The sequence below is a fragment of the Aquila chrysaetos genome, chromosome 10 (assembly GCF_900496995.4).
Source record: "Aquila chrysaetos chrysaetos chromosome 10, bAquChr1.4, whole genome shotgun sequence".
Classification (NCBI taxonomy): domain Eukaryota; kingdom Metazoa; phylum Chordata; class Aves; order Accipitriformes; family Accipitridae; genus Aquila; species Aquila chrysaetos.
Window position 1 is genome coordinate 38,610,085 of NC_044013.1, and position 27,879 is coordinate 38,637,963.

At 50.3% G+C, this 27,879-nt stretch overlaps 1 protein-coding gene across 1 annotated transcript; it reads left to right on the forward strand.

The window, feature by feature from the left end:
• The first annotated feature begins 28 nt into the window (after positions 1–28).
• Positions 29–27,755, forward strand: CPD (carboxypeptidase D). The gene is made up of 21 exons (XM_030028259.2): positions 29–756; positions 3,301–3,548; positions 11,353–11,495; positions 12,225–12,394; positions 12,996–13,363; positions 13,791–13,982; positions 14,894–15,061; positions 16,256–16,365; positions 16,821–16,923; positions 17,408–17,550; positions 18,114–18,283; positions 18,880–19,191; positions 20,446–20,641; positions 20,893–21,028; positions 21,823–21,972; positions 22,396–22,491; positions 22,586–22,650; positions 22,811–22,942; positions 23,335–23,520; positions 23,838–23,937; positions 24,615–27,755. The coding sequence occupies exons 1-21, from the start codon at positions 86–88 to the stop codon at positions 24,839–24,841; spliced, it is 4,086 nt and encodes a 1,361-aa protein (XP_029884119.1). The 5' UTR covers positions 29–85; the 3' UTR covers positions 24,842–27,755.
• Positions 27,756–27,879: the final 124 nt, after the last annotated feature.

Sequence of the window (27,879 nt, forward strand, 5' to 3'; positions counted from 1 at the left end):
GGGCGGGGCGAGCCGCCACCGCCTCCTCCTCCTCCCGCTGCCCGGCGGCTCCGCGGAGCGGCGAGGCCGGGCGTGCGGCGGGGCCATGGCGAGCGCGGCGCGGGGGCTGCTCGGCCGGGGGCTGCCGCCGCTCCTGCTCCTCTGCGCCTTGCTCCTGGGCCCGGCCCGCGCCGCCCACATCAAGAAAGCGGAGGCGGCGGCGCCCGGCGAGGCGCTGCGGTACCTGCACTCGGCCGAGCTGGGCGAGGCGCTGCGGGCGCTGGCGGCCGCGGCCCCCCCGGGCCTGGCGCGGCTCTTCAGCATCGGCCAGTCGGTGGAGGGACGGCAGCTGTGGGTGCTGCGCCTGACGGCGGGGCTGGGACCGGAACGGGCCGGCGAGGAGCCCGGCGGTTCGGCCCTGCCCGGCCGGCCGCAGGTGAAGCTGGTGGGGAACATGCACGGGGACGAGCCGCTGGCGCGGCCGCTGCTGCTCCGCCTGGCCCAGGAGCTGGTGCGGGGCTGGGCCGGCGGCGAGGAGCGCATCGGCCGCCTGCTCAACACCACCGACCTCTACCTGCTGCCCAGCCTCAACCCCGACGGCTTCGAGCGCGCCCGCGAGGGCGACTGCGGCGGCGGCGGCGGAGCGGAGGGCGGCCGGGAGAACAGCCGCGGCCGCGACCTCAACCGCAGCTTCCCCGACCAGTTCGGGGCCGCCGAACCCGACCTGGAGCCCGTGCCCGAGGTGCGAGCCCTCATCGGCTGGATGCGCCGCAACAAGTGAGTGCGGACCGGACCGGATCCCCCACCCCCGGCCCGAGACCCTCGGCTCCGCTCCCTGGGGGCTTCAGCCTGCTTTCAGCCTTTCCCAGCGCTTCCTAGCAGGGCTTGCCGGGGGGAAGAAAAAACCCCAAGCCGTTTCTCCACCTGTTTCTCCCCGGCCTGCCTCCTGCACTGGGTTGGCCCTTTACGGCAGCTGGGGCCAATCCTGCGCCCAGCGACCCGGCTAACCCTCGTACTGGGTAGCGTGTGCGGGAGATCGGTTCGGTGGCCGCGGTTTGCCGTGCACCTGCCGAGGAGCCACGCTAGCCCCGCTGGGCGCAGCCCGTGCCCTCCACGTGGCCAGGCCTTCCCGGACTCTGTGGTCATCCGCGTGTCTCCCTTCTCCAGGAGCCCGCAAGCTGGAAATTTCTCATCCACTTCGTCTTGAGCCTGTCTGCGGGTCTTGCTGTTGGGGCCGATAAGGCTTTCGCCATGAGCTGTGGGATGCTTAAAATATTTGGGGTTAAGTCCGTAGCCGGTCTGTGTACAAACACGTTAACAGAGAGTTGTGTCAAGCAGGGCTTCCCCCCGTCTTTGTGTTTTATGGAAAATTCCCTGGATTTAGCAATAGTGCTCTGTGCAGTAGCGTTTCCAAATACAGGCCCTGTTCCTGCAGCCCTCTTCCCCGTCTGTCCTCCTGTCGAAGCGTGCAGGGCTGAGCCTTAAGCGCCCACGCTGACCCGTTAGGCTCTCGCCTTCCAAGGGGGTGGATGGTGGGAAGCTTCTGTGCCCGGAGCGGGGCAGTCCGGGAGGGGAGGTGGCACCTTTGAAGCCCAGCTCCGGTTTGGGGCCCGGGGCAGCCCCAGAAAGCGCAGTGGCCAGACTGGGCACTGTCTCTTCATTTGCTGTGTGCTCTTCTTTAGAGAACTGTGGAAGGTCCAAACCACTAAGGTCAGCGCAACCAACCGTGTGAAGTTGGGCAGAGAAAGCCAGAATGCAAAGTCTGATCAGATACGAGCAATGCACTGAAACAAACTGTGGCCCTCTTCCCAAAACGGGGATAGAGAGAGAAACGGAGAGGGGCTGGCTGACGGCCGCAGTGCACTGTAGGGTTCTTGGTTGGATCCAATCAACACACACAACGTTTAGCGTTATATAATGTTTGCTCAGTTTTAGGGAACAAAATTTGCGTGGACAAACTATCTTTATTAAAACTTGGTGGATGGCGGTGCCCGTGGGGATTATTGCTCTAGAGGAATTTCATTAACTGCGCCAGTAATTGCTTGTCCTAAGGATCCTTTAGGACAGCTCTGATGCAGCAGTTTGCACTAAAATCCCTCCAGACTTGGTTCAACTCAAAATTAGTTACTAGGGAAACTAATGTGCATTCTTAATATAATTTTGAAAATACCTTGGGCTTTTTTTTTTTTTTTTGCTCGAGTGTTTGAGGTGGGATTTGCATGTAAGCCAGGGTGAAACAGGAAGAACACGGTGCTTTGTGCATCTCTCTGCCTGGCAGCACCAGTTAATGCTGGTACAATTGTTAGACTAACATAACTACTGATAGAAAAATGAATGGGTAAACAGAACTGTTTGATTAAAAAAAGAGAGAGCGCGTGTATTGCAATTCATGTGCACTATTTTAAGCAAGGCAAAGGTATTGGTCACGTTACCTCTGCTCAGAAACTAAATCCCATTTGACCGAATGAGTAGGAGAGCTCTTTTTCCCTCAGTGCTGTATTTGGTGGAAAGAGAAAGAGCAGAGACAATTACCTTTGGGATTCATTGAAATGCTTATGCTGCCCGTGATGGAATTAAAGTGTGATACAGGTCATGCCATGCTATATTTTCTGACTTGGGATTTTAACGGCTCTGTCACACATCCAGGGTTTTTTTGTGCAAGTCAGTTCTGTTGTACCTACCAGGCGTTGCTCAAAGCTTGACAAAGAGCCGTGTACATCGCTTTATGTGCAGGGCACTGCTTGTCTGTCATGGAGTTTGAGGGCTCTGTCTTAGGCTGCAGCAAGAAACTTGTTTCATCTCCAGTAATGCCAGATGTCAGTTTGGGGAGTGAATAAACCAGTCCTGAGAGTTGGTTTATTGCAAACATCTGCTGACGTCTCCAACGTGCTCCCACTCGGACACTGCTCAGACCCTCTGACAATCCTGCTTGCTGTGTTGGAGGCTGCCGTTAATATGAGGGGATACATCTCCCAGGACCGTGTATCTTTTTGTCCAGCAGTAGCTGACTCAGTGTTGGACGAGCACATATCTGTTAATGTAACCTTGGTGTAGCAGCAGCTCTACAGGCGTTCTCCCTGCACAGGGCTGATGGAGCAGGGTCTGATCGCTTCCTCCTCCAAAGTGGTGTTACTGCTGGGCACCTTGTCCAGTGGGCGCGTTTTGCCTCGTTGATCCCAAATAGAGTTTGGAGGCTCTTGAGAACACAGTTTGGGTGGGAAGGCAGCAGAATAACTGGTTGGGCAGCTGTAGCCGTCTTCCTGTTGAAATTGTTCCAGTATGACTCTTTCTTCTTTTTCTTCTTCTCCTTCCCAACCCCAGGTTTCTGCTCTCTGGCAATCTTCATGGTGGCTCAGTGGTTGCAAGCTATCCCTATGATGACTCTCCCACACATAAGCCCACAGGAGTCTACAGTAAATCAGCTGATGACGAAGTGTTCAAATATTTGGCAAAAGCTTACGCGTCACATCACCCCATCATGAGAACTGGCAAACCCAATTGCCCTGGCGAGGAGGGAGAAACCTTCCAAGATGGTATCACAAACGGTGCCCAGTGGTATGATGTAGAAGGTAAGCTGTGCTGGTGAATCGCTCTAACTGCTAGCTCACCTAACAGAGTGTCTTGTAGAAAGAGTTTCTTGCTCCTGCTGAGAACTGACATCCAAACCAGTGGTGATTATCACAGAGGAAAGGACGGTGGGTGAAGTGATATTTTTAACTTTGAATGTGTTCTAGCAGCTTGAAATGAAGGGAGGTGGCATCACGGGCACACCAGTAAGTGCTTGATGAATCACAGCTTGGGAGATGTTCATAGGGAAGAGATCGCAGCAAACTGGAGAATTCTTCCTGACCCTGTTAGATGCTGGAGAGTTATCCTGCTTGTGGGAGGCTTTGTTTGCCAAGTGAACTGTCATAAGGTCTCTAGATGGAGTATTAAAGGTATTAAACCAATGCCAGTATTCAGTGATGTTTTTTTTAACCTCCAAACTTGTAATTTTGTAAATGATTATAGAATAGCCTGCTGTAAAACTACGTAAAACTTAAATGTGTGGTCTGGGCTAAGCTAGCTGCTCTGGCTGGAAGTGGGGTAGGCAGCTTTTCCATAAACTGCTCTGCTGTTAGACCTGTGCAGAGGGTGACAACCAGCAGAGCCTGTTCTCATCGACCAGTGTGGCAGGATGTAGAAGGGATCTGAAATTCAGTTTGCTGGGGCTTCTAGGAGAGCTCCTGATCACTCCATTAGGCAGCTGCGTTGGAGGTGATCTGAACATAAGCAAATTATCTCCTGGTGCACACTCTGCTTGTGTGGAGGTGGCTGGCCTGGCTCAGCCACGTGGTGGGCTGCTCTGTGTGTGTTGGTTTTGCTGTAAATGGGATTTAAATGACAGTTTTTGTGACGAGATGCTCTTGTGGAAAAGGCTCTGTGGGCTGGCAGAAAGAGAAATCTTGGTCATGTCATTAGAAGAAGTTACACCATTGCCATGCCCCCTCAGCGGATGTTGTACAACCGTGCCCTCGCCAGACCATGCAGGAACTTCTGTGGTGAGGACACAACAAAAAAATTTGCATAAATGATCTGAAGAAGTTGCATTGCTTTGCTGCGCCTGGACTGCTCTGCTTTCCCTCATGCTAGGGCTGAGGGATGAAGGTGGTAGTGCTGAGCAAGCAGTGACATTGAATGTTGTTTATCCTTCAGAGCTTACAGCTTAACAAATTCTACTAAGACGGTAGCTCTGAAGCCTATGTTTTGGAAAGACGACTCCTATCTTAACCCCGCATCCACCTTGCTTGGGAAGGAGGGAGAGGGATCTTTTATTGGGCCTGAACACATCACCTCTGTGCTGGAAGAGGAGGTCTTGATCTCAGCGGTGGCTGAATCATTCCCCAGGATTTCACTGATCAAATAAGATGTCATGTTCAAATAAGATGCAGTTTTATCTCTTTCTCTAGCACCTGTCTGCTTCCCTCCACCCTGTTGAGCACACCAGCCCTGGTGTTTGCTGGCTCAAGGTTCACTCTGCTGCTGTGAAAAGTCCAGCAGGAGAAAGGTTTATGTAGTCTGGTGAATTTGCTTATGAGGGAACAGGATATCCTGGATGATCTGTGCCGCCTTGTTCTGGTGACGGTCGTTACCAGCAAATACCTCAGCCGGGAAGTTTGTTATCGGCAGCTCTAATGTTTTCTGCCCTTGTAATGAAGTGGGATGGGCGTTCTCTGAAGGGAGGGTGGTTCCAGAGCTTTGGGCTTGTGTTCCCCTGCCCGCAGTGAGCAGCGTTTTTCACTGCAGGGTTAACTTCTTCATCCTCGTGCTAGGATGTGAGACACCTGGCTAGTGGCTGTGGCACTGGTGTGTGATTCTTTGAGGCTGCCTTTGTCTTGCCAGTGAGCAGAGCAGAGGTTTCACCTACTTTCACAGGAAATGGCAAGGTGTGAACTGAGACCAGTTTGCTCTGTGCTGCCATTGCTGTGGCCTATATTATGTCCAATAGCCTCCAGCATTCAGCCTCTGCAGAAATAAACTCTTTCGCTGTGACAAGCCGCAGTCTCGGGCTCAGCGCTGATGGCTGTAGGCAATTCACGGGCAGAGATTATAGGGAGGGTGTACCGACACTAACTCTCAGAATGGAGCATTACTGAGGTTGAAGACAGGAGCTGCTGGGCACCTGTGTGGTCTCTCCCCTAAGCAGTAATTTACCTCTCGTTGCTGTTAAAGATGCACACGTGGAGGGTGATGGCAGCCCTCGGAGCACGTCCCAGGCTGAGGAGTTCATGTAAAGTGTAACCCACGGGAGCTGAGATCCAGGGGAGAGCACGGGTGAGCTAACAGATACCGCAGAGGCCAGTACATGTGTATTTTGATGTTGTGTGAAGTTACTGTGTCCCATCAGGGATTGTAGGTGTTAACATTTATTTTTAGTGGTGGATGAAGAGCAGGCAAAGGGGAGTCAGTTGTAGGCAGTGTGTGACAGAAGTAGCAAAACCACCACGATGGCTGTATTGAGTCATCTGATTCGCTCAGCTCCGTGCCAGGGACTGCTGAGGCTCATACTCGGATCAGGAGGCCTTTCCCAGTGATTGCAGAATTTAAATGTGTGGTAAAATGAGGCTGGGGAAATCCCAGTACTCTGCAGGAGCTCCCTGGGCTGAGCTCTGGAGATAACCAGAGCACAGAGTTCTGTGAACGATGCAGGGCACACACTTCTGGCCTCCGGATCAGGTTGTGCCAGGAGAGACTGCAGGCTCCAAGTGAACTAAAGCCAGGAAAAACAAAGAAATGAGAACATAAAGTCTCAACAGGTGGAAATTTTCCTGCCACGTTTTATCATGTGAAATCAAACATGCTGGAAAGCAAACTGCTATGGGATTCATTGTCCCGAAGTTACCAGTTCAGGTTTATGCTGGTGCCAGACCCCATTAACTTTCATTTGAGTTTGCAAACAACCTCTTATGCGAGTCAAACCGAGGTGGCAAGTACAAACCATTGGAGTAATTGTTAAGGTCAAGTGTGCACAGAGAAAGATGGCTCTCTGCCAGGCAGCTGAATTCGGCTTTTGCATTCCAGCTGCTATAGATAAGCACGTTTGTAACTGGGTTGCTTTTTAGAGGCTATCTCTGTTTTACATGCTCTTACTCTTCCTTCCTTTTTAACCTCTGGGGGTTTTAACTACCAAGAGGCTGGTTCAGATCAAGTAAATGCATGCAAGTCTGGTCGGGTGTATGGTCCAGATGATGCTTGGAAAGCGGTTGAGAAACCGCTTAAGTCTTAGTCTGTGGGAGGAACGTGCTTGCCTTTATTTTGTGAAGAGCCCAGTTCAGAAACTGAATTCAACGTAACGTTCGATAGGGTACTTTGTGGGCAGCCTTGGAAGGTCGTGTTGTTATTTGCAGTCCCTTCCTAAGAGTTATTTTCCTTGCTAGTTTGACTCTCTGATGTCCAAGTGTTTGAGGTGCTTCTGGTGTCTACCAGAAGGCACTTCTCAGGTTGAAAGTCGATTTAGGTTACAGGTGTGCTTACTAGGTTGTTTTGACTGTGGTTACTAGCCACACTGAGCTTCTGAACAGCTTTTAGTGGCGTCAAACTCGGAGCAGTTAAAATGAGTGCTGAGAACAGTGGGTGCTTATGGCATCACTGTGGTGGCCTCTGTTTCCTGGGCATGGCAGAAGGCAGTTGCACAGCGTGAGCTCTCGTAGAAGTTTTCAGCCATGTCTTTCTGGGATATGCACAATTAGCTGCCCTTATGCGTTTGTACGTGTTTTCATAAAATTCTTATTGCAATTCTTTCTTTCTTCTTGAGAAAAGTATTGGCTTGATGGTTCGAGGGTGTGATGCCTTTTTTCACATCTAGTGTGAGCTGCTGGGTGGTGCTGTGATGGTGCAGCTCTTGGGAAGACCCTGCCCTCCTCTTTGAGAGAGCCCCGAGAAGGCTGCAGGGCTGTGCTGCTCTGGGCTGTGTGATGCAGCTGCTGGAATTGGAGTCTCAGACCTCACCTCCTCTGAGTTTTAATGATTGCAGACTAATAGACCAAAACATTCCTCTGCCTGTTTGGTGCTGGTGCTCACCCGGTCTCATGCTACGAGACAATTGGTTCTGTCCACAGAGTAAGTGACCTGTGCCACGTATTTAATCATGTCTCTAGCTTGCTTTGTGCCATCTGCTCTCTCTGCAGAGCAGACACGACTATTTCTCTGCTTTAACTTAGATGCAAGTCTCTTATCTCCTAATGTCTGTTCCAGCGAGACCTGGAGTTAGAGAGGTTTCTGCATAGAGCAGTTTGAAAATAGAGTGCTTCCTGGCTGGCCTGGAAGGCTTCTCTTGGCACAGGGTGTATTTATGGTATCTGGATCCACGGGCTTGACTCTAGAGAGCTGCATTCTCCTACTTGGCTGCCTGGTTTGAGCTTGGCAGGGAGCAGAGGCGTGCTTGTCAGCGTGAACTCTGCGGCACTTGTGCTGCAAGAGGTCTGGGATCCTTCCCTGAAGTGCAGTCCTGATGCTCAAGGAGTGGGACAGAACAGGAGAGAGCAGTCACTTGCTGTGACTGTAAGCTGCTTGCTTTTGCTTTGCTTTCCTCACCGGTAAAATAGGTATGATGCTTCACTGGGAGGCTGAAGCTTTATGGAGTGTGGGCTAAAAGACACCCTGTGATTAAAAAATGCTGGAATAAATCCAGCAAGTTATCCTAGATATTACCCAAACAGATAGGTGGAGTAGAAGCATTGCAATTTTGACAGTCCTCTGCCTTGGGTGTGCTTTTTCTGCTCTGCTCCATGAATGTAGTGCTCTGCTAATGGTGGGCTGTGTACAGGTTTCTCTTTACACCTCCAGATCTTCTGCGTAGCCAGGAGAGACTGTGCAGATGGTATGTGGAAAAATAAGTCATTCCATATGCTGTAAAAATAACTGTCCTGCTCTTCAGCCGGGCCATGTGAAGGCCAAATATGTGCAGCCGATACAATCCAAATTTTCAAGCATGCAATGGACTACTTTCTCGAAGAGACAGTTTTAGCGAAATTGATGTAGCAAGCTCTAATTTAGTCCGTTGCTGCTCTATTATGGGTGAGCATCTGTCCTAAATTTGCTTGAATGGCAGATGAAGCACTAAATATGCTTCATAATGTCTCTGGTTTACGTATGGATGTTTTCAAATGCATTAGCGTCCTGCTATGAACAGATGGTTATAGGCTGGCAAATTGTTTCACTCTGCATGGTGTTTACTGGCGAGAGAGCAGCCTGCTGTGGGTTACTTTTTGGAGCCTGGTAACAGGAGCTGAATAGAACTACATATCAGATTCGCAGGCCTTGTTCCTCTAACCTCTTGAACCGAATTTGAGAGTTTTAAAGTCCTCCAACACTTTTTGGCCCCTTGTGCTGGACAGAAAAGTCTCTTTCCTGTTTTGATCTCAGCCCATGCACAAGCTGCAATGCTTTTTCTGGCAGCAAGTGACGTTTGATTTGTTACAATAAAAGTTTTGTGTTCCCTTAGCAGCAGGCTCCCAGAAGAATTGAGAGGAACTGGGACATCTTTGTTGTGGTACCGTCCCGCACATCTTCCCAGAGGTCTGTTCTTCTAAATCCTACTTTATGCTGTCAGTCCATCTCTGCTTTACCTGAGTGCAGTGGGGCTATTGAATTCAGAGATGCAGTCCCTGACCTTTTGGGACAGTGAATGCTTACAGCCACCACGTTTATTATAAGTCTCCTCTGCTGGGTAGAGTGCTGCTGATAGCTTTTCCGGGCCGTGCATTAACACAGCCTCTGCAAATGCCAGGTAGTGCATTTGCACCGTGGTATTGATCCATTCTGGCTGGTTAATTGGCCAGCACCCTGGAGGTTCCCTCGCTTGTGAAGGAGCTTGTGAATGACTAGAAAACTGCTCAGACAAAGCCGGTGAGGTTTATTAGCATAGCACTAATGTAGCACTTTGGTGGGCAAAGCAAAGGCTGGGAGCTCAAAGTATGCATTTCTTACAGACTTGCCTGCTGGGGTCCTGCAGGCTGGTGCCATGACACATGCCACAGGCTGTCTTCTGCTTTCGTTCCTCCTGAAGTTTGCATCTGTCTCCTGCAGAGGAAATGTATAGCTGTTCCGTGACAGATGGGCTTCTGAGAACCAGTTTGACTTCCTCAACTCATCTGGAAGAGACCCACTGCCTGCGCCCCTGGGTCCCGCTGAAGCCGGTGGGAGTCATTCAGTCGGTGCACAGAGGTCTCTGGGCTGAGCGGTCCCAGGCGCTGCTGTGCAGGTTGGGATGGAGCTGTCTAGGAAGTGGTAGCCAAGGCCATGGCGTGCCAGTCTGCCTGGATTGTAACTGAATAAGGTTGTGTACCCAGAAGATATCATCAGTACGCATAAAACTTAGCGTGGTGTGTTTTCTGTGCTGAAACAACTGCCTGATTTGGTGGTGGTGGTGGTGGTGGGAACGATCCTCTCATGTGGCCATGACATCTGGCTACAGTCATGTGGTGGGATTTGACTCTGAAACCTGTTTCACAGACTTGTGGTGTTTTTGGAATGTCCTTTTTACTGTTGAAAGCTCCCATGAATGTTTAGAGGGCTGAACATTTGCAGCCTTCAGCAGCATGCTGAATTCTGAGCTCCTGATCATGAGTGTTGATACCTACGGACCTCAAGTCCTGCTGGTACGTGATTCATTCTTGTTTGAGAAACAGGTTTGCTTGCTGAGGGTTGAACGTAAACTTCAGCAAATGGGGTCAGGACACTTGCTGGAACAAGGTGACCTTTTCAATTCATAGCAGTGCCTGTGGTTTCTCTGAAGGGCAAGAATAGCAAGATGAGCTTAATACTGGGAAACGCACTCCTGTTTTCTGGTGCTGGTTTAACACTAAGCTAGCCAGCTGTCCCCAGGTGCTGCAACATCCTTAAATTGATTTGAGTGTGTTGCCTTAAAGAAGAAATGTGGGAGGAGGCTGGTGACTTGGCTGGAGGTCTCAAAGACAAGAGCAATTTTCCCAGTTGGAGTTTCTCACTGGTGAGAGAGGCCTGAGCCAGTTGCAGGACCTGGCTGCTGCGGGGTCACGGGAGTCCTCGGTGGTGAGGGAGGCATCACTGCCCTCCCAAATCAAGAGGAGAGTTTCCTGAAGGTGACTTGCTGCAGTTCACTGCATGCTGTCACCACGTCAGACCTTGTCAGGCTTTCTGCTAGAGCTGCTCTAAATATCAAGTAAATGGAGACCTTCAGATAAGGAGTTGGAGGAAAAGAGCAGCTGAGGAAGTAGAGAAGGGGAAGCATTCTTCTCATCTGGAGTTTTGCTAAGAGTTTTTTGGTAGAAGAGCTGTGTGGTCCTTGAAACTGATTTCTGCATGCAGATTCGAGCTGCCACCTCCTGGGTTGATAGTCTGGTGTGTTCTTTTGTATCAGAGGCCTGAAGCTTATTTGGGTGGAGTAACTTCTCTTGCAGGAAGACCTCACAAATCTAAAGGTACCTTAGAACACATAGTGAAGGACTTGGCAGCAGTAGCGTTCAAACCTTGGTGTGCCTGCCCTGGCATACTGGATTTGTAGTGTCTGGAAAATGTCTTCACAGTAGAGTGAACCCATATGAATTTCCAAGTGCTATGCTGCTGAGTTCAGCTGACAGAGCAGTGAGACTGAAGGGACTGTCATCTTTGAACTGTCTGTGGCTGATTTGAATGGCCAGCATGCTGGTTATTGGGAGAAATGGAGCTCAATCTTCCCCAGCACAGGCTCTCACAATGATCTGATCTGACTTTCCTCCTTAGGTTGTTCACTCTGGAGCTAGGGCAGCGTCATGGTGAGATGCTGTGGGGCGCTGAAGGACAAGGAAAAAGTGCGTCCCATGGCGGGATGTCTGTGCGTTGCTCTTGGGACATGTCTCTGCCTCATTTTCTTAGGTGGGATGCAGGATTACAACTATGTGTGGGCCAACTGCTTTGAGATCACGTTGGAGCTGTCCTGCTGCAAATATCCACCGACCTCTGAGCTTCAGCAGGAGTGGGAGAACAACCGGGACTCTCTCCTTGCTTTCATTGAGAAGGTAGCGTGGGCTGGGACGGGGCATGGGGACAGCAGCTGTGAAACCCACGTGTCCGTGGTGGGCTGAGCGCACTGTGTTCAGTTGCTCTTGTGGCTTTGTTTGCAGCAGTTGCTGTGCAGAGATTGGTGGCTACAAAGCTGCTGTGTATCTCTGTGGTTCTGCCACAGTTCCCACATCCTCCACGATAGCAGAGCTCTGCTGAGAGGGGTCTTGTGGGGTTGTGTTAGAGGGATTGGTCAGTGCGGATCTCACTAAGTAATGCAGAGTATCTGTAAAGCCTCACTGCTGTGAATCTCCAGTGATGTTCAAAAGCACCAACACTGCTGAGACCTTGGCTTGCAGAATCCTCTGCCAGGCTGTCTCCAGATGTCCAGTGTATGAGTTGAGTAGGTGACAGTTTAGGCTGGAAAGGGAGGCAGCTGCCTTTTGTCCCTCAGTATGGCGTGTAACCCAGCTATGTTCATATTGTTGTGTGCCCGTGTTGATGAATTAGAGCGTTTGTTAGGGAGGATCAATTCTGAGATCTTGCTGCCTTCTCAGTGCATGCTTGGATTCCTGTCCTTGCCATCTGGCCAAGCACTGTCTGAATCATGGGCCCTTGAATGTCTTTGCCTGGCAGCTGTCCTGCTCTGCTGCATTTGGGGAAGAGCAGGGGGGTATTGCTGGGTGAGGACACGGTTCTCCTGATGTTGCCTGTCTTCAGCCAGGCTCTTGCATTGTTTTCCTCAGGTCCACATTGGTGTGAAAGGCTTTGTCAGGGATGCAGTCACTGGAGCTGGCCTGGAGAACGCGATCATTGTTGTTGCCGGTATTGCTCATAACATCACAGCAGGCAAATTTGGTGATTACCACCGACTGCTTGTGCCTGGGACCTACAACGTGACCGCAGTTGTAATGGGGTAATGTCTCTGTGGCAGCCTGCATGCACACTGCCAACTGCTCGTGTTCCTTCACTTGATTTCTTCCCCCAAAGCATCTTGTGTATTTAAGGGGCTTGGCTGGAAGCTGCAGCGCTAAAGGACTCCAGCTTAGAACTGCAGCTGTTTGTTCACCCCATGCCCTGCTGCAGCGGGGTGCTGTTGGGTGCACAGCATTTCTGTCACCTTTGTTTGATTGCTTGTATCAACTTGCATCTTACTTTTTGGGCAAAGGGAGAAAGTGGAGCAGGGTTGCCCCAGTAAGAGTTTGTGTTGTCTCAAGGCTGGGTGTGAATGCGTAGCTTGCCCCTAGGCTAGCCCTGTGATACGCCTGTGGCTTCTTCCCCGGTGAGTCTGTAAACAGGAACTTGTGCCTCTGACACAGCAAGGACAGCAGTGTAGTTGGGTCCGGTGGCAGCGGGATGAGTCCCGTCAGCTTGTTCGCTGGTGAATCTCACGTAGTCGTTAATATGCCAGTGCGTTCAGGCTGGGAGGAGTAGGCTGGAATGGTGGAGAGGCTGCAGGGGGTTTTTGCCTCTGTTCTGCAGAGCCTCCTTCCTGAAGCCAGCTGTGTTTTTCACAGTTACACACCAGTGACCAGAGAGAACATCGAGGTGAAGGAGGGAGCTGCCACAGAAGTGGATTTCTCCTTGCAGCCAACTGTAATGCCAGCAGCTCTTAACGTCACGCAGTTCACAGCAACGCCTGCTCCTGTCTCTACCATCACCCCCACCCCGGTGCAGGCAGAGGCCCCAAGCCCAACCTCTCTCCATCAACCCGTCCAACCTGTGGACTTCCGCCACCATCACTTCTCAGACATGGAGATCTTTCTGCGGCGGTACGCCAACGAGTACCCCAACATAACTCGACTCTACTCCGTGGGCAAGTCGGTGGAGCTGCGGGAGCTCTACGTAATGGAGATCTCTGACAACCCTGGCATCCATGAAGCAGGTAACGTGGGAAATCCTTTTAAGCGAGGCACTAGTGCCAGACCCTTTGCTTTGGGAGACTGTGGGCAGAGCGAAAAGGAGCGTAGAGCTGGCAACTGTCTGAAGAGACACTGAGCTGCTCCTTGCAGTATCCTTTCTAAAAAGACCAGGTGCAGTGGGCGGCACTAGTGTGAGTTAAAGTGCATTGCTGGGGACATCTGCGCTGGTTGTGGAGCTCCGGGGACAGAAGGACCAAGCGGCTTCCCTGAAACAATGTTTGTCCTTTTTGGTGTTGTGGAAGCAGAAGGGTAAATTTTAGATGAAGGACTTCAAATGCCCTCTGGCCCTGCAGAAAGGCCTGAGAGTGCAATGCTCAGGGTGGTGAGATGTCTCCAAGCTTTAATATAAGTGGTTATAATTGTCGCTTTGGTGTGGCCTTATGTATTCAGGTGAGCCGGAGTTCAAGTACATCGGTAACATGCATGGGAATGAAGTTGTGGGGCGAGAGCTGCTCCTGAACCTCATCGAGTACCTCTGCAAGAACTTTGGCACGGATCCTGAAGTGACAGACCTGGTCCAGAGCACACGGATCCACATTATGCCATCCATGAACCCTGATGGCTATGAGAAGTCCCAGGAAGGTATTGCTGTCTGTGTTGAAACATCTGTGGGGTTTCTAGCTCTGAGAACAATCCTTTGGGTTCATGGTACCTCTCTGAGAAATCTGGAAGCCTTGCTGGAGCAGAAGTGCTCTCCGCACAGGGAGGCTGGGAAGGGACTTGGTGTGTGCCGTGGGATGAGTGGGTGGACCCTGCACTGTAGGATGTGGGCAGCCGACTGATGCTTGAAGCTGTTGGAGAGAGCTCTTATGCTTCGGCAGGGCTATATGTTACCCCTGTTTGGGTCCCCTTATGGTTTGTGGCTATCCCAAGGCTTCTTTTAAAAAAAGACATTCCTTTGACACAGCTCATACTTGCTGTGCTTTGGTCCATGCTCTTAGTAACATGTGATGCGGGAGCCAGGCTGTCTGCAGAGCACTTGTCCAAGGATAATATAGACTTTTATCGTGATGTTGAAATTGGCAAAAACATCCTTCAAGGAGGTCTTTAAAACTGCATGGCTCTTGCAGATTGGCAGGACAGAGTCGGTCCAGAATGATTTTCTGGAAGCAGAGCTCTGCTTGGGTTTAACAAAGAACTTGTCCGGCTGGTTTCAGAAGGTGAGCTCTGAGGTTTCTGCGGTCGTGACATCCGGCTGCTGGGATTGTTCACGGTTCGCTGCCTTTCTGCTCGCTGTGGTCTGGCTGGCGCTGAGAGCCTGTGCAAACACCTGCTGAAAGGGCCCCCGGATGCCTCTGTGCGCAGAGCAGGCCTGTCGCTGAAGGAGAGCGTGGGGGTCCCATCACTCTGGGGTGTAGGGAGCCAGCACTGTTGTGCTCTCTGCTGTTTTCTGTGAATTGATAACTGTAAGCTCTGTAGTAAGAGGATGAAGCCTCTGCACTGAAGTGGGTGCTTGCATAGGGTGCAAGCTTGAACATGTGTTTAATTTTCAGGAGACAGAGGAGGTACCGTTGGCAGAAACAACAGCAAGAACTATGACCTGAACCGGAACTTCCCAGATCAGTTCTTCCATGTGGCAGACCCTCTGCAGCCAGAAACTCGCGCTGTCATGACCTGGTTAAAGAATTACCCATTTGTGCTCTCGGCAAACCTGCACGGAGGTACGGCAGCCAAATCGAGCTCCTTCCTTTGCGCTGAGGTTCGAGGGATGGGAGTTTGCAGGGGCATCTCTGTAGTGTTCTAGGCGTGAACTGGACCTCTTGCAGAGAGCTCTCTGCCCTTGGCATGGCTGTGAAATGGCAGGGGCAAAGGCAGCCAGGTTCCTGCAATGGAGGTAAGGCCATTTGCAAAGGGCCTACACAAAGAGTAAATCAACCCTTTTGTTCATGCTGCTGGAAGATGGATCAGAAGCCAGAAACAGAGGGTGAAAACCGTGTCCCCAAGCACATTTGTAGGGAGTTGAAGAGGCTGCTGGGAGGATCCCAACCACTTCTCTGAAGGGAGCACATGGATTGGGGAGTAGCTAGCACCCTGCCCGCTGGGAGATGGGGATGGACTCTCTTGTCAGCGGTTGCTCAGCAGCTGGGTCTGGGAATGTGATATAGTGCTGCGGCTGTTAAAGGCTTCATAGTATTTATAAAGTGAAGGGAACACATTGTAATCCTGAGGGTTCCCTGCCTTGAATCGCATGGCAGAACTATGAAATTTGCTGTAATTTAATTATCTTTTTGGAGTGATCTAAATTAAGTCTCTGTATTACAGCTTATTCCCCAGACAGTTTGTCTGCAAGCTTGTAGCTGTGGTAACTCGCAGGTGGTTGCCTTGTGCTAGCATGTTTAATTTTGTAGTTCAGAAGTACCGTGTGTGGGTACAAGGGAGCTGGCAGTTCTCCAGCAGCAATGGTGTCTGGGGTTCCACGGTGCTATTAGTACAATTTGCTTAGAGAAAGCTTCAGTAAGCCAAAGATGTTATAATCTGTCAGTGCTCGCAGTAAACTCCAGAAGGCTGAAAAACTACAGCGGTTGGGCCAAGAGCACCATGCATGTTCTAGGAAATTCCTCCCCTTGCTTTCCGTCCTCCGTGAAAACGATCGTTATGAGGCTGTGCTCATCCCTCCCACATGTAGGAGCCAAACCTTTGATGTGTCGTGGCTTGGGTTCACCTTTCCAACTGGGTGCGGTCTTATCTCTTCCTGTGCTTTTGTTGTCTCTTCTAGCCACTGGCTTAATACTTTTTTTAATGCCGAGTCTTGAGAAACGGAAGACTCTTTGGAGAAAAAGAAAAACTTCCCGTATTAGGCTGAGGGATGACTTGGAAAGCATGCAAGTACGAGTCAAAGCTTGTTTCCCCTGCAGGTTCTCTGGTGGTTAATTACCCCTTTGATGATGATGAACAAGGAATAGCCATATACAGTAAATCCCCAGACGACGCTGTGTTTCAGCAGCTGGCACTTTCCTACTCCAAGGTAAAGCTCTAACTGGAAAACAGGCACATCCTGCTGGGTTAACTCCTGATGCTGTCGGGAATCTCCTGAGCGGCTGGTAGAGGAGGGCGCAGGTACTGTGAGCACCTGGTGTTGCAGGCACAGCAGAAGGGTCCTGCGGGAAGCTCTTGTTCCGTGAGTGGATGTCCAGCATGTTCTGTCTGCAGGCGCTGTAGGAGGAGTGCTCTGTGCAGGCACAGGGGCCAACACACTGAACGGTGGTACAAAATGCTGTACACGGGCCGGGAGGAGAGCAAGGATGTCCGTGGGTTAGGGCTGGCTGTGAGTGCAGTCTGTTTGTGTTGCAGCCATACAAACACGTGTCTACATGAATGTCTGCGTTTGGTAACCACAAGTGTGTGACTAACATTAGGACAAAAGTGCCAGTGGCTGTAGAGTGCAGGCTCAGCTTCACATGTTGTATCTTGTTTTTTCAGGAAAATACAAAGATGTATCAGGGAAGCCCTTGTAAGGATATGTACCCCACTGAGTACTTCCCGCATGGCATCACTAATGGGGCTCAGTGGTACAACGTTCCAGGTAAAGTAGACCCTAAGTCTCTTGCATTGTGTACCTCCAAGTTAATGCACGTGCAACTTAAAGAATGTAGCCTGATCAGTCGCAAACTCTGCATTGGTCAGCCCAGATTACTGGGACTTTGGTTTCTTTTATAACCTCTTAAATAGTGTACCCAGATAAAGTTATTCCTGGGGGAAGGAATTTATAGGGTAGTTTTTCTGGCTATTAGGAAAATGGTTTCATAAAATTTTACAGCAGTATATTAGCATGAAAGGTATTTACAAGAAGGATGGTTATTTGTCTGCTATTTTGGCATCCCTTTGAAGCTTGAATGTTGCCCTGCGTAAAAGCCTTCTTTCTTCAGCTATAAAATGCATGCTGTAGTTTGTATTTCATCTTTCTCTACTATCTGATTTTTTTTTTTTTTTTTTTTTTTTTTTTTTGAGCTTTGGTACAATTGCCTTCAGGAGACCTTGTCAAAACTTTTTTTACGTTCCTGTTGTAGGTGGGATGCAAGACTGGAATTACTTAAATACGAACTGCTTTGAAGTGACCATTGAGTTGGGCTGCGTGAAATATCCAAAAGCTGAGGAGCTGCCAAAGTACTGGGAGCAGAATCGTCGATCTCTCCTCCAGTTCATGAAACAGGTGAGACACTTTGACCCCAAGCAATTGTGTGAGCTGCCTCTGGGGTTTACATTAGATGTGCCAGAATGAACTGGCTAGTCTGCAGGCTGAAGGGAGTGCTGCTTCCTGGCTAGACTGGGTACCTGCTCCACAGAAATCATTCCCATCAGAACCCGTCTCGACGACTGCTCTCCACTCCTTCTCAACATACCAGAAATCTGTATGGAAACAGCAGCCAGGTGATGCAGGTGTGGCCTTGTTATTTACCACTACTGGACTGGTCTTTAAGTGCTGTTCCCATCTGAGTCCAGGGCTGGTGGTAGTGCTGCGTATCTGGGGCATGAAAACAAAGATGTGGAGCAAACAGTGCTGTGGTGGCACCCTGAGCCAAACAATTGATCTTTGTCCACGCCAGCTGCTGGCGAGTCTAACGAACCCCTTTGGAACACGTTGCTCCTCTGAGAATGCTGAACCTCCTGGGCTGGGAGCTGGTGGGATCTGGGTGTCTGCGCTCCCGCAGCGATGTGTGGGGTGGGAGGCAGAGCCAGGGCTGGCACTCAGCAGGGCTCCGGGTCTGTGCACAGGTTCACCGCGGCGTCTGGGGATTTGTGCTGGATGCGATGGACGGAAGGGGCATTCTCAACGCCACCATCAGCGTTGCCGACATCAACCACCCGGTGACCACGTACAAGGATGGAGACTACTGGCGCCTCTTGGTCCAGGGGACGTACAAAATCACAGCGTCTGCCCGAGGGTGAGCAAGCCGCGGCACAAGGAGCAAACAGCTGCACGACTGACTTCCCAGTCAGGAGTAGTTCCATCGCCTCTGCCTACGGCAGATGTAGGCATGGGTGTTTCTCCTACCCTCTGGCCTGTGCAGAGTTAGCAATGTGATGCTACCCTGGTGTCAAAGACTGCTCACCTGGCACTGGTGTACAATCCAAATATTTCCTTGTTTGGAGGTGGTGTGGGGAAGGAGTTGATAACTTAGTGTCTCTAGGGGAAATTCTCTTGCAGGCAGCTGCCCACAGAAATGACTTCATCACTTCAACTGCTGCCAAAACCTCTGTGTTAAAGCAGCCTGACTTGTTGTCCTGCTAGTCTGCCACGTAACCCTGCAACACCTGAGCCAAAAGCAGCTCAGCGCCATGTTGGGCCCTGAGCTGCTGCCTGTCCTCCTGCCACTCCCATGTCCCTTTGAAGTGTTCTTGCTCTTCATTTCTATGCTTCTCACTTTTGGCTGGGGAGCAGTAGCAGCCCTGTGTGAGTGTCTAGTCAGGAAGGGGGATGGCTTGTTGTGTGAGGTCTCAAATGCTTGATGTTTCCTTGTGCCTTCTCTTCCCTGGGCAGGTATGATCCAGTGACTAAGACGGTGGAAGTTGGCAGCAAAGGTGGGGTGCAGGTCAACTTCACTCTTTCACGGACAGACATCAAAGTGGAGGAGGGGAAGGTGCCGGTCTTGAACACCCCAGACACCAGCGACCCCAGCGAGAAGGAGTTTGAGACCCTGATCAAAGATCTCTCTGCTGAGAATGGCCTGGAGCACCTCCTGCTTACCTCCTCAGGGGATGTCTCTCCTTATCGATACCGCCCTTACAAGGACCTCTCTGAGTTCCTCCGAGGCCTCAATCTGAACTACCCACAAATCACAAATCTCACCAGGTAAAAACTCAAAGCAGCAGTGCTCAGCTCCTCCCTGAGCAGCAGCCTGTGGTAGGGAAGTAGTGAAATGATGAGCCATGAACGCAGCGCAGAGATGGGGAGCTCGTCCCTCCCCTTCCCTGTGGTCCCCAAGTTCAAGGAAGCCCCGTGTGTAAGGGCATGGTGGCAGACCATAATCTGCAGGGACTTGCAAATGCATCCATGTGCTTTTTCCTGAGACGTCATTTTACTGACTTAAACCCAGGGTGCCGTCAGTTCCCTAGGGGTGCCTGGGACTGGCAATATTCCCAGCATTGATATGCCAAGTTTCTGCCAATACCTCTGTTCCATGGTCTCTATTTCGTCCCTTTTCCAAATCCTTTCTGACATCCACCCTGCTAAAGGGTTCCCAGCAAAAGTGATCAAATTTGACTTACAAATCTCAGATGGCCTGTTTTGATGGTCTGCCTTCAGGTTTTAATTCAGTAGTGCGAGACATGTTGGAGTTAGCTTGCCCTGAGCCAAGGCCTCTGCCCTCCTGCAGGAGGCCAGCTGCTGCAGTCCTCTGCTTTTCTGTGTGACCTGTAGCGCTTACCCTCTGTCAGCTTCAGAAAGCACAAATCTCTTTGTCCCAGGACCTCATTTGCTTGTTGTTACCAGGCACAACATGCTCATGTGCTGTCCCTGCTGGTGCCAAGGCTGCTTTTCTGATCTGTAGCTTCTATTGTCCTTCCAGTTGCATCAGCCCTGATTGTGTTCCCTGCTTTGCTTGCATTCAGTTTGCTAACTTAATGGCATGACTGTAGCAACAACTTCTGCATTACTGGAAATAGGCCTGCTTTTGTCCTCTGCACCGGGTGCTTTATAAATTAGTTTGATGTCCAGATGTATCATGCTCTGAAGGAAAAAAAAAAAAAACCCAAACCAAACCCCCCCCCCCCCAATATTGGAAGCACAGAGGCATTTAGCAGTTCCACATTTATCGTGATGTCATAGGCTATATAGATATATATGGACCTTTGGGTGTCCTGTACATCTGGACCTGGATATAATCTTACACAGATGCTTGTGTTCAAACTGATGTTCACAGTGACTTCTGTTCGGGGCTGCTGCAAATCTCTCATGATGTGGTTGTGTTTTGTGTGTCACTTGTCTTTGCAGCCTCCTCACGGAGGTTGGCAGCAGTTCCTTTCCACACCGGGATTTCTCCTTAAGGTCAGGCTAGAGGTGTGCTCTCTTCCTGAGCTGACGCTCTGGTTTCTCATCTCTTGGCAGTTTGGGTCAGAGTGTTGAGTTCCGTCAGCTCTGGTCCCTTGAAATCTCCAACAAGCCCAACCAGTCTGAGCCTGAGGAGCCAAAGATCCGCTTTGTTGCTGGTATTCACGGAAACGCTCCCGTTGGTACAGAGCTGCTCCTGGCGCTGGCAGAATTTCTTTGCATGAACTACAAGAAGAATACTGCTGTTACAAAGGTGAGGAGCCAATGCAAGGGACTGTCTTGGAGCCTTCCAGCTATATCCTGAGAAGACAGTGCTCATTGGGAGAGACTTGCCTTGTTAACACTGGCTTGTGGCTTGCAGTGATCCTGTGCATAATGGGGAGGTGTTGTGAGATCCGTGGGGCGAGTGGGAACCTCTCACTGCAGTTCCTAGGCAAATGAGGTGTACAGAGAATGAACCTTACTAATTGCACTTTACGTACTGTTTCTTCTCCTTTTGTTCAGCTGATTGACCGAACGCGGATTGTGATTGTGCCTTCCTTGAATCCAGACGGACGTGAGATAGCGCAGGAGAGAGGCTGCACATCGAAGATAGGCCAGACTAATGCTCATGGCAGAGATCTGGACACAGACTTCACAAGTAAAGCAAAGTGATGTGTAGTGTCCCTGTAGCGATGCAGGCTGCTGTAGAAGTCTCCTGCTAGCTGCTCTAGGATTGGGTATATTTGGTTGGTTACAGGGTCTACCTGTAAAGAGAGCAGTACTCCTGCCCTGGAGCTCAGGCAGCACAGCTGCTGGGAAGCTTCCAAAGCTTGGATCCCCTTTACAGATGGTGATTTGCAAGGAAAAGACAAAGCAGAGTTCTTTAGGAGTAGTCTGGAGGTTGGATGACACCTAATGTATTTTTCCTGTTAATTGATTTCTTTCAGCCCTGGATTTCTGAAAAATACCCTCTGTTTGTGCTCCCCAGAAACAGTCTCCTTTTTTCATGCTTTTCTGTTTTCCATGTAACTGCCTGCTATATGCGTAGCACTGTATCAGTGCTATGCCAGCCCTTCCTGGGGACAAAGTGTTCTCTCTGGCCGGGTTTGGCTGGGATCATCCCAAATGCTTTCTTAAGAAAATGTCCGTTGTTTGACATTGAGGAGAGCAAACACACATGAAATATCTTCTGTATCACAAAAGTAAATAGCTTGGGAAATAGTGACGTGTCACATTTGTTTAGCTTTGCATATGAATTCCCCCCATGGGTAGCGTGGACTAGGTGCTTTATTTGATCTGTCAGGTGCATCTGCTGAGATCTAACAAATACCTTTTAATACATGCAGCAGACTTAATTTCAGACATAAACAAAGAATGTACTTCTGCTGGCCTCTCAAATAGCAGAGGAAACTGTTATCAATTCCCTTTTCTATTTGTTGTTCTGATTTACAGGCAATTACTCCCGGTACTCGGGGACACGAGAGCCCGAGACCAAAGCCATCATAGAGAATTTGATATTGAAGCAGGATTTCAGCCTCTCTGTTGCGCTAGATGGAGGATCTCTGCTTGTCACTTACCCATATGATAAACCAGCACAGACAGGTATGACTAACTCCTTGAGGGCCTTGCACGCACAGTTGCCCTCGGGCTATCTTTGCAGAAGTTCATGTGACTGCATGGTGTAAGAGCTTTTTGCGCTGCTGGTGTTCTGTAGCCTCCTTTTGTGTTCAGCCCTTTGTGTGTGGAGTAGCCAGTCTGTTAAGTAAAGCTATAAAACCTCACAGGATTTAGCTAGGGATCAGAACACTTACCATTTCTATTCCTACAACAGTATTTCAACCTTTCCTCTGCCATAAGCCAGTATAAAGTCTGCTTTTGATACCACCCCTCAGTGTTAAACAAAATCTGGAATGCCCCTGAAACAATGTGTGTCACTGTTTAATACAGGATTGTGGGGCTAGAATGGGAATCTGTCCCTCCAGTGAATAGGAGTTGCACTCTTAAGTCTCGCTTTTCCCTTTGTAGTGGAGAACAAAGAAACGCTGAAGCATTTGGCATCTCTGTATGCAAACAACCATCCACTGATGCATTTGGGCCAGCCAGGCTGTCCAAATAAGTCAGGTATGTTTGGTTGAATCCTTTAGCCCCCCCGTCAGCTTGTACTAGACACTGCTAGGAGCAGATCTGTCTGACAGCTGTGTTCTTGCTCTCACAGATGAGAATATTCCTGGCGGTGTGATCCGTGGCTCTGAATGGCACAGTCACTTGGGAAGTATGAAGGTACTTCATCACAGCACAAGGCTTTGCAGCTCTACTAAACAAGCATTAAAAAGCGTATTTGTTCTGATGTCTGGGCAAAATTTCCCCACCTCGAGCTGCACTTTGCAAAGCTTTTTAAATACCACCTCTTCTCTTGTAACCGTGGTTTTGATTTTTGCAGGATTTCAGTGTTACGTTTGGTCATTGTCCTGAGATCACTGTTTATACCAGCTGCTGTTACTTCCCGAGTGCCGGACAGCTTCCTGGCCTGTGGGCAGACCACAGGAAATCTCTCCTTAGCATGCTTGTGGAGGTGAGCCACAGTCTGTGGGAGGAAATTCTGGCAAGGAGTGAAGGTAGTGGGCCGGGTGGGGAGGGGGAGAGGAAGAGAGCGGTATGGAGAGTCTTTGTGTTTTTGTTGGTGCTGTGTAATTACAGACAGTCATAGTTTAGACCGTGTGAGGAATGGATTGAACAGAGGCAGCAAGTGACCAGGAAATGCATTGACATGAGAGTTAAACATCTGTGCTGTGTTGCCTCACGGTGGGCTAAGCAGTCCTTGCAGTATTGTGCACTTTTATTTATTATGGGGATCAAGGATGGAGAATGGGCTGTATTTTGAGGGGAAGTTTAGATCCTATTTTAGTTAAAAATGTGCTGTGTGCTTGGATCTGAGCGTGAAGTGTTTGAAATGCTTTATTTCAGGTTCATAAGGGAGTCCATGGGTTTGTCCAAGACAAGAGTGGCAAGGCAATTTCTAAAGCTACCATTGTTCTTAATGAAGGCTTGAGGGTCTATACTAAAGAAGGTGGCTATTTCCATGTGCTGTTGGCTCCAGGTTTGCATAACATCAATGCGATAGCCGACGGGTACCAGCAGAAACATGTCAAGGTACGTGAATGTCCATATCTGAGATCTTCCCCCCACTCCCTGTCATATAAAGGCATCCCTGTTTGGGGTCTGCCTAATTGGCTGTGTTTAGCTGCTGATTATGTGCCCAGGGTAGCTGTTTTCTGCCTTGATATAATGGACAGGGAAGAATTTCCCAGCATAGCAGGGTTGTTTTGGGCAGTAGCTTTTCTTTCCATTGCACTTGTCTTTGGCATCTGCCCGGTCCTGCCCTGGTCAGCAAGTATCTCTCTTGTCTGGACACCTAACAGAGGTGCAGGCTTTGAGACAGTCTGAGCTCTCACATCTTTCTTCTGCAGGTCTTCGTACGTCATGATGCACCCAGCTCTGTGTTCATTGTATTTGATACCGAAAACAGGATATTTGGTCTGCCAAGGGAGCTGGTTGTAACTGTTGCAGGTAAAGTGACACTTTTGATCAAAGCTTTTGAGCTTTGCTTTCTGTACAAGTTCATGCTGACAATGACCCTTCTTTTCACTGAACTGGAAAAGTAGCCTGCAGGCTTAAGCCATCTCCTGCTTTCCCTTCTGAACACGTGCTTGTCCTTGCAAACTGGTCCAACAACCCTTGGATCTGGTGATGGTGGGCTAGCCGGAGGGAGGGAAGGAGGGAAGAAGGAATTAGAGAGTGTTGCAGGGGTCTGAAGGGTCCAGAATGGACTTTGAGATGCCTAGAATGGGGAGAGCATGTTTGTGCATAGAGCTGGGAGATCTTGCTTCTTCCCCAAGATTTCTTTGAGGGGTGTGGCACCAGGTAAGCATTAAGAGATTTATTTTATTATTTTTTTGTTGTTGTTGAGGTGGCAGCTGCTGGGGAGGCTAGAGTTTATACCCAGTGGTCTGCAGAGAAACTCAGTGATGCTATCCTAGATTGCAAGCACAGAAAGCTACTGTAGTCCTGCTCTGGGAGCAGCTCTCTTGCATGGTGTGTCTTCCGTGGCCTAGGAGGAAGAAGTAGGGTCACAGTGAAGTGAGGAAAGTGGTTGTGACTGTAGAAGGGAAGAGAGATGGTGGCAAGCCTAGGAGCCTCTGGGGTAGGGGAACATGGCATTAACTTCAATGTCTTTTCTCTGGCAGGTGCCAGTATGTCTGCTCTGGTCCTCACTGCCTGTATCATCTGGTGTGTCTGCTCAATCAAGTCCAACAGACACAAGGATGGCTTCCACCGCCTCCGGCAGCACCATGACGATTACGAGGACGAAATCCGCATGATGTCCACTGGCTCAAAGAAGTCCCTCCTGAGCCATGAATTCCAGGATGAAACAGACACTGAAGAAGAAACATTGTACTCCAGCAAACACTGACACCTCCTGGGCAGCAAAGGAGGTTCCCATGGACCAGACCCTGTGGTGGGGGGCGATCCCTGTGGTTCAGTTTTGAAACATTAGCTTGCAGGATGTGTCCTCCAGAGGTGTGGGTGGCAGCTCCCAGCTTCCCTCTACTGTTTGCTCTGTTCCCATGTACATGCAAATCAGTGGGTGTTGGAGGCTGTGTTCGGGCTAAGGACATGGCTTGTTACATTTTGGGTCAAGATCTGGAGGTTCACATGATGTTTTTTGAAAGGCAACTTAACAGGGTGGCCGGCAGAGTTCCTAGCACTTCCCCAGCATCTCAACACAGTGAGCAGATGGTGGGGAAGTGCCCCAAGACCTGCATGGAGTTGTAGTTACAACACTCCAAAGCAGTTTCTCTACCTGTTTTGATTTCATGTTTTCCACTCTCTACTTGGGGGAAGCCAGATTCACTTCACTCCATGTTCTGCAGAGCAGCCCTTGGAAAAAGACCAAAAAAAAAAAAAAAGCTCTTGGTTCTCAGCTGGTCCCTTGGAGCTTTTCCCCACCATGAGATGCTGTGGCCTGCTATGATCTGCAGCGGTTGTGGAGCACCTCTACTGTGTTGCTAGTTCCAGGCAGCGACTTCGTATCCTGAAAGCTGGGGGAGATGATATCCATTCTTGATGTGAGCTGGAGAAAGGAGCAAATGTCAGAGCTTCAGTGAACTCTGATAAAGTTCAGTTGCTTGCCAGCTCTGCGGTACTGCTGTTCCTGACTTCTGGGGAAGAAAGAAACTTTATCCCCATCACCCCTGGTTGCTTTTCGTTTGTGTAGTAGACTTGGCCTTTGGGGTCTCATGTTAGCATTACAACAGCACAGTGTCTGAAAGAGCAGCTGAAGGTTGTTCTAAGCAAATGGATAAACTGTGGTGGATACTGTAGAAAAGCAATCAGTTACTGACTTCACCTGATCAGTTTTGCTCAAGTCCACCACTATTCAGGAGGAAACAGTGAAATCTGACCACTGTATTTGAGCGTTATTGCAGCAGCAGGGAGAGGTCATGGGAGTATCCATGGCCCAACTTCAGTCTTAAATTTTGAAGAAAAGCTGTACCATTTGCCATCATCCACCTAATACCATTTAGTGATCAGAGCACTTTGGAAACGCTCTCTCATCAAGCTCTGGTGATGGTAGGCGTCAGATTAGCCTGCTGGCTTGGCTCTGTTCTGCTACTACAGCGTCCCTGAAGTACGTAGCAAGAGCTCCACCTGCTTGTGTGTCTGCAGTTGTGTCCGCTGCTGCGGAGGTCTGGGTGCAGAGCATGAGGAAGGGCTGAATGGCTGTGCTGAAGGAGAAGGGAAAAGCAGCCAAATTTTGTTTTGTAGCACTTGGCAGGAAGTTGGAAAGAGGAGCCTCAGCGTGCATCCCTAAGACACGTGGGATTTGTGGGGAACAGAAGGGATGTCCAGAAGGGAAGAATGGCTGAAATGTTTGATTTTCAAAGCCTTTACGCATCTCTGACATTCCTGTGCTTTCTGGGCAGAAGGCTGGGGTTGGAATAGGCACTTATTTTCTTGCTGCTCATTTTCTCTTTTAATTTTTGCCCTACTGACCCAAGCTCTGGGGTGCAGGAGCCTGGTGCAGCAACGTCTTAGGCATCTGTTCTGCAGGAGCCTGGGGAGGCCCACTAGTGAAACCTGCACGTGGTGTCTATGGGGGGGTGTTTGTACCCAAATGTATGATGGGGTCTGTTCTGCAGGGCTCTGACCTGGTCTCCTCTGGGGGAACAGTGCAGTGGATTCCCCGCTGAAGGCTGTTGGGCCATGTCACCTGGGGAAGGAGCTGTTCCTCCCCTCTGTGTACAGTAAATGCCCTTCCAGAACCACGTGCCTGTGGGCATGCTGTCATGCTCATCGTCTCAGCTGATTTTGTGCAGCTATCTGGAGGGATAAACACCCTGGAGGGACAGACACCAGCATACTTTCTTCCCTGTTCCACGGGGAATTATATTGCATGAAATATGTGATAAGATCTGGCTGGGGAGGTATGCTGGGAACAGGGAGATGAGGCTGAGCCTTTCCCTGTGCTTCTGTCCCGCATGGCTGTGGCGTGAAAGAGCTGCTCTTGTTGCCTCTGTTCTGCAGGAGCCATGACCATCTCTGCGCCCGCTCCCAGCTCATCGTGCTGAGCAGGGGATGGGATTTGGTCCTGGGCTGTGACCCGTTGCCACGTGTAATGGGCTGCAGCACGCAATAGCGTTAGCCCTGCCTCATCTCTGAACTTTTCCTGCTTCTGAGGGCTTTAACAAGAGCCGCAGCTGGGGTTTTATATAAAAGTTGAGTTCGCAAATGGCTCTTAGGGCTCTGTTTGGGCTTTGTTTGCTCTGGCAGCAGGTAACGGACTGAGCTGGCCTTGCTTTGTCCCACTAGCAATAAGTCTCGTTAGGAATCAGCCCTTTCCCCCTGAGAGTGCATTTTGCAATTAGCTTGGAGTAGGTGCGTATTTTTAAGGTGAGTGGATTTGAGATGTTTTGCAAACCCAGCAGGACCAGGTGGGGTGTCTGGCTCTCGCTCCGTGCTCGGTGCCGCAGCAAGTAAGCGCTGGGCCTGTTTGTCGCCGGTGTGGGGAAGGCAGGAGCGGCTTCCCCTCCCTCTCAGTCCGTCTGTCTGTCCATCCGTCCACCCGTGGGAGCGCCCGTGCCCTTTCTGGCGAGGAGCCGGTCCCCCGCGGGCGCTTGCCCCTGGAGCGTGTCGGTCCGTGCACTGTGCCTTCAAATGTACATTTTTAAAAGGGACTTGAATCGCCTTTCCCTGGAAGCGGGACGGGGCGGCGTGAGGAGAAGCCTGGCTCTGCCCTCAGCGGGGCCTTCTGTGTGGGTTGTTTTTTTTTTTTTTTACCTGTATACCGAGATCCAATAATCTGTATAAAACTATTTTGATGTCCACCTGGCTTGGCTCGTTCTTCCTACAACGGGACCTTGGGGGTTCGGGGCTGCAAGGAGGACGCTGGGCGGCCGGGCCGGGACCGGCGCCTCCCGCCCGGTGCTCGGCGCTGTACCGAGACCGCCG

Excerpts from the sequence above, each read along its gene's own strand:
- CPD (XM_030028259.2), top strand. The coding sequence starts at position 86 with ATGGCGAGCGCGGCGCGGGGGCTGCTCGGCCGGGGGCTGCCGCCGCTC. Across the intron at positions 11,496-12,224 it reads TCCTTGCTTTCATTGAGAAG|GTCCACATTGGTGTGAAAGG; the intron begins GTAGCGTGGGCT and ends TGTTTTCCTCAG. Across the intron at positions 13,364-13,790 it reads CCCTGGCATCCATGAAGCAG|GTGAGCCGGAGTTCAAGTAC; the intron begins GTAACGTGGGAA and ends TTATGTATTCAG.